A 6218-nucleotide genomic window follows, 5' to 3' on the forward strand; every position below is an offset into this window, starting at 1 on the left:
ACTACATGGAAGTCCAGCGACATAGCTATTACGCTAACTGCTGGTCCCCCCAAAAATGTTTTGTAGCTGTAAGTATTTTCAGTTTTTATTTTTTGTTTGAACTCAGATTCAGGTTAGTTACATAAAACAACCTTAACTAATTGGGACACTAAACACAAACAGACCTTTAAATAGACACAAAAATCTACACATTAAAGTTTCTGTGTTTTTTGGGGCCAGCAGGTGGCATGGGAGTTAAGGGTGCTGGACTCCCACATGGACCACCGTGGTTCAAATCCTGGACCTGGCGAGTTCTTCTCTCTCTCACTCTGTCCCTCTCTGGTCAAATTAAAATAAAATATATGGGGCCAGCAAGTGGCATGGTGGTTAAAGGCGCTGGACTCCCACATGGCCGACCACTGTTCAAGTCTTGGTCGGACCTGGTGGCTTGCTTTCTCGCTTCCTCTCTCTCTCTGCCTCTCTCTGATCAAATTGAAAAATAATGATAATAATAATAAATAAAAAATTAAATAAAATCATTCTTAAAAAATTTTTTAAATAAATTTAAATTTTAAAAAAAAGTTTCTGTGTTTTCTTTTCCTTTTTTGAGAGAAATTTTTGCTCTAGGGCATGTGTGCTCACCAGAGACAGAGACAGAAAGCAAGAAATCCCCCCCACCCCGGGCAATGGCTATGCCACAATCCCTTCTCCTCCATCCTCCTCTTGGGATCTTGGCTGCACACATACCCAGTGTAAATTTAAGCCACTGGGTCCAGGACTCAAACCATGATCGACTACATGGGAGTCCAGCAACATAACCATTGCACCATCTGTGGTCCCAAGTTTCTGTGTTTTCACTTCTGGAAGAGAGATGTCTTGAGGGCTTTAATTCATTTTAAATCTCCAAATTAAACAGAAAATTTCAGGGATATGAGAAAGACTGACAAAGTAAGACAAATTCAAGTGATGCCAGATGGCAAGAGAGACAAAAGAATATCAAGCAGGATCTGAAAAAGCATAGTCACGTGCTGACCAGGGCCTTAAAATATAAAAATGCATGCACTCCTGAGCACTCCCCAGGGCAGCATGAATTAAGCTATGCGTAATATACTCTGTCTGGGAAGGCTGAGAAATATGTAACGTATTTTGGAAAGCTGCCAGTCAAAATATTGGGTTGTCGGAAAAGTCATGATTTTTTTTTTTGGAGAGGTTTATGCTATAGGGTGCATGCGCTTGCCAGAAAGACAGAGACAGAGAGACGGAAAGTGAGAAATCACCCACCAGAAGGGATGGCTACGCCGCAATCCCTTCTCCTCCACTCTCCTCTCGGGATCTTGGGCGGGCACACACACATGCTGGCGTTGAGTGTAAGCCACTGGGTCTGGGACTCAAACCACAGTCCAGTACATGGGAGTCCAAGAACATAGCCATTACACCATTCTCTTTCTCTGTCTCTCTGGTCAAATTTAAAAATAATAATAAAGTAATAGCAATAAATTAAATAAATAATTGTAAAAAAAAATTCTTTAAAAATAAAAAATACTGACCTCTCAGGCCAGCAGGCATTGTGCTGGTTAAGGCACTGGGTCCCAAAAGGCCAACTGAGCAGTACATCTCGGACCCAGCGGCTTGAAAACACACTCGGTACATATGCATGCATGCCCAAAGTCCCAAGAAGAGAGTGGTGGAGAAGAGACTGTTGTATGGCCATCCCACCTTGAGACTGGTTTCTTTCCCCTCTCTATCTTTGTCCAATGATACTAAAAACAAAAAAAAAAAAAAAAAAACCTGGCGTCTGGGGCCAGACGCGGGAGGGCTCCAGGTTCATGTCAGGAGACCTCGCTATGCACGCCAGGTACAGGAACGCCCAGCATCTGAGGCTGACTAAAGCTGGGGGTGGACTGTGGCACGATGATCCTACTGGAGCACTTGACTCTCTCTTACAATAGACTACGTAAACTCAAAACAAAAATACTGATCTCTGGTCTCACCCGAGATTAGAGTTTAATAGGGCTAGCATGCAGCGGGGTAATGGGATTTATTTTTTTTTTTTTTTTAGGTTATTCTTTTTTTTTTTTTTTTCTTATAGTTTTTTTGCTTTAAGGTGTGTGGGCTTGCCAGAGAGACAAAGAGAGACAGAAAGTGAGAACTCACCCACTGGGGAGATGGCCAAGCCACAATCCCTTCTCCTCCATTCTCCTCTTGAGATTTTGGGCACACACACACACACACACACACACACACACACACACACACGCCCTTCCAGGATGGAGAACAGAATGCAAAAGGATTATAGCATGACCAGTCCCCATGGCGGGGAGGGGTGCTTTCTCTTCTTTCTCTCTTGTGAGTGTGTGTGTGTGTGTGTGTGTGTGTGTGTGTACATATGCATGCACATGTACCCTCTGGCATTAAAAAATACTTACTTAAAAAAAAAAGAAAGAGGGGAACCAGCAGTTAGCGTAATGGCTATGTCGCTGGACTCCCATGTAGCCGACTGTCATTCACGTCCCGGACCCGGTGGCTTAAAACTCACGCCGGGTGCGTGTGCGTGCGTGCCCAAGATCACGAGAGGAGAATAGAGGAGAAGGGATTGCGGCGTGACCATCCCCTCTGGGGGGTGATTTCTCGCTTTCTGTCTCTATGTCTCTCTCTGTCTGTCTGGCGAGCGCACGCGCCCTAGAGCGAAAACCTCTCCAAAAAAAAAAAAGAAAGAAAAAGGATCAGCTCTGTGGCATGATAGTTAAGGCAGCCAAATCCTACATGGTTGACTGCACAGCTCAAGTCCTATACCCGGTAGCCTGGAAGACACGGCAGGTGAGTGTGCATGCACGCCCAGAGTCCTGAAGGAAGGGAGAGATGGAAGAGAAGGGACTGCAGCATGACTGTTCCCATGGAAAGTGGAGCTTTCTGCTCTCCTGTGTCTCTCTCTCTGGCAAGCACACATACCCTCTAGCAAAAAAAGAGAAAAGCTTCTCTGTGGAAATCTCTGTGAGGACGAACATACTGATAGATGGCAAGGCACAGTCCCATATGAAACTATTCATGAAGTCAAAAGGATGGTGTGCAGGGGCAGGGTGGGGCGGGGACCAGTAAAGGCTGACAAGATGGGGCCAACAGGTGGCGTGGTGATAAAGGCACTGGACTCCCACATGGCCCAACGCAATACTCAGTGTGGGTTCGAGTCCCAGATCTGACAGCTTGTTTTCTTACTTTCTGTCTGTCTCCCTCTGGTGAGCACACATGCCCTATGGCAAGTTAAAAAAAATAATCATCAGGACCAGTAGATGGTATAATGGCTACGTCGCTGGATTCCCATGTAGTCGACCGTGGTTCAAGTCCCGGGCTTAGTGACTTAAAACTCAAGGTGGGGGGTAGGCATGGTGGTTAAGGGCGCTGGACTCCCACATGGCTGACCGCAATTCAAATCCTGGACCTAGTGGCTTGCTTTCGTACTTTCCTTCTCTCTCTCTCTCTCTCTCCCACACACACACTCTCTGGTCAAATTAAAATAAATAAAATGAAATTCAATAAAAAAAAATTCAACGCTAGGCATATGTGTGTGCATGCCCAAGATCCCGAGAGGAGAATGGAAGAGAAGGGATTGCAACGTAGCCATGCCCTCTGGGGGTGATTTCTTGCTTTCTGTCTCTCTCTCTCTCTCTCTGTCTTTCTGGCAAGCACACACGCCCTATAGCAAAAACCTCTCCAAACACAAAACAACCAAAAAAATGATAATCATAAGGGTGTGGTGGCACCCACCCCACGGCAAAAAAAGAAAATAAATAAAAATGAATAAATAATTATAAAAGTTGACAATATGAGTAAAAGTTGGTTTCACAGAGGTGACACGGATTGTCCATTTATGCCGGTTTGAACCACTTCTCCACTAAGGCCTGCAGAATCTAAAGTGTCCCTCTGCTCTGGGCTCGACTTACCTAGTATACCCGGGGGCGTGCCGCCTTTGGTAGGCCTCTTTCTTAGGGGACGGGCTCTTGGTTTGGCCTCTCTCCCGCCTGTTTACTTTCGAGTTGTGCCTGTAACAGACGCAAAGGGCAGAGGAGAAAAGCCTTTCAATATAAGGGCTAATACTATGTCCTTGAACAATGGAAGGGCTAATGGTCTCAGAACTGATCTGAATGGAAGAGGAGAGAGCAGAAGTGAAAGAAAAAGGCAGAGGGGACAGTATGATTTGACATTAAACTCATCCCAGAGACTCTGCTAGCACAATCCGAACCTTCCAATACGTGGTCCTAGGTGCCTGAGCTTTGCATAGATGTGTAAGGTATGTACAGAATGTATACATACAGATGTGTACATAAATGATACGAAGGGAATGACACAGCAAAGGTGTTTGGGAAAGTTGATGGATGGACGTTACCAAAAGCAAGCTTGCTACCCTGCTGACCAGACCCCTGTAGTCATAGGTTATTTCCCAGTGGATTCACGCACTCACAGTTTGCTGGGTCTGGGGGACCGTGACCTTCTGCCCGGGGATCGTGACCTTCTGTCTCGGGACCTCAGTTCTCTGGGGATCTTCTTGCTGGCATGTCTAGGGGGTGAGTGGGAGGAGCTTCTAGACCTGGCATGGTTCTTCATCCCACGTGCTCCCTTTTGTTCACCCATTAGAGGATCCTGCAGTCCCTGGTCACGCACAGAGTCCCTGACCTGTATCATTAAAGGGAGGTAGAAAAGAGAAGCTAATCACAGGAACGTCCCGGAGTTCAGGAGAAAATGCAATGAAACGGGAAATAAATGAGCAATGAAGTCCTGTAATAAGCCAACTGGGGACACCAATCCCACTACACAGAATGATCACAGATAGCTGAACAGCTTAGGGAATTATCTTCCCAATCCAAGAATGTACTTGGCTCTTCCCTTCACCCAAAGGGAGAGCAAAAGGCAGAAGCATGGAACATAGGACAGGACCTAAGGTTAAAACAGAGAAAGACAGGCACAGCAGATGGCTTGAAGGTTAAGGCACATAGCTGACTGCGTGGTTCAAGTTCCAGACCCAGTGGCACACCAGCTGTGTATGTGTGCATGCCTCCCAAAAAGCCTGAGAGAACAGAGAAAGGACCACAATATGGTCATCCACCCAGGGGTAACTTCTCACTTTCTCTCTCTCTCTGTGTCTCTATCTCTGGCAAGTGCACTTACCCTATAGTAAAAAAAAAAAAAAAAAAAAAAGAAAGAAAAAAGAAAGTTAAAAACAAATAAATAAAAAGGGACCAGCAGGTGGTGTAATGGTTGTCACTGGACTCCCACATAGTAGACCGCAGTTCAAGTCCCGGACCCAGCGGCCTACAACTCATGCCTGATATGTGTGCATACATGCTCAAAATCTTGAGAGGAGAATGAAGGAGAAGGGATTGCAGCATGACCAACCCCCCCGGTGGGGGGTGATTTCTTGCTTTCTATCTCTATGTCTGTTTCTGTCTCTCCAGTAAGTATATGCACACTATAGCAAAAATCTCTTTAAATAAATAAGTAAATACAGACAGCAGGTCCAGCCAATATAGTTCAACAGTAAAACAAGTCCCCTACAAGGCTGGAAGCCACATAGCTGACCAGGAGTTTGGATCTCTAAGTCGGCCTGAAAACACCTGAAGTACCCAGAATCTTAAGACACTGGAGGGTTAAAGACAAGAGTCACAGTGAGACGAGACCCTGTCACTGGTCTTTCTCACATGCCCACGTGCAGATGCTTACTATCATTAAGCAAAATACAGACGGCAAAAAATCTAAGAGAGATGTACATTTGTCAAAAGCCACCAACGTATCCACTTAAAATGTGCATGTTTCATGTAAATGACTTGCAGAGGGGTGGGCAGAATACCTACATGCTCCTTGGGTGGCTTAGCCTCTCTGCTCAGGGGCCCTCAGACACGGTAAGAGGCTCAAGGATGAGGAATGGGCCTACCCCCAAGCAGCCCTAGCCTTGCTGCCTCAACTCCCTTCTATCTGCAGTTACTAAAGTGGCACGTTTCAGAGTCCCAGCGTCACTCACTCCCTTTGAGAAGTGAACACTCCTACCTGTAAGCCATATCCAGGAACTCTGGACAAAATAGGGGAAGAATTTGTCATCTTCTTTTGAGATCTAAAGGATGAAAATTCACACACTCATTGAACAAGAAAATGCATAAAAGCTGGATTAAATCCCTTGTGCTGAAGCATGCTTCCTGCTTCCAATGTGACCTTTCCCGCCTCCCAGCTATTAGTTTGGCAGTGTCTTTCCC

General features: G+C 45.7%; 1 protein-coding gene across 3 annotated transcripts in view; it reads right to left on the minus strand.

The window, feature by feature from the left end:
• The window catches only part of CWC25 (CWC25 spliceosome associated protein), a 34395-nt gene that overhangs the window by 4877 nt on the left and 23300 nt on the right, over window positions 1–6218 (minus strand). For all 3 annotated transcript variants that reach the window (XM_027774744.1, XM_027774743.1, XM_027774745.1), the window contains 3 exons: window positions 6016–6079; window positions 4436–4647; window positions 3918–4016 (listed from right to left, as the gene is read on the minus strand). In XM_027774744.1, coding sequence (XP_027630545.1) covers window positions 3918–4016; window positions 4436–4647; window positions 6016–6079 — 375 coding nt within the window. The remainder of the gene's footprint in view (window positions 1–3917; window positions 4017–4435; window positions 4648–6015; window positions 6080–6218) is intronic.

This window comes from Tupaia chinensis, unplaced genomic scaffold, assembly GCF_000334495.1.
Source record: "Tupaia chinensis unplaced genomic scaffold, TupChi_1.0 Scaffold000477_1, whole genome shotgun sequence".
Lineage (NCBI taxonomy): Eukaryota > Metazoa > Chordata > Mammalia > Scandentia > Tupaiidae > Tupaia > Tupaia belangeri.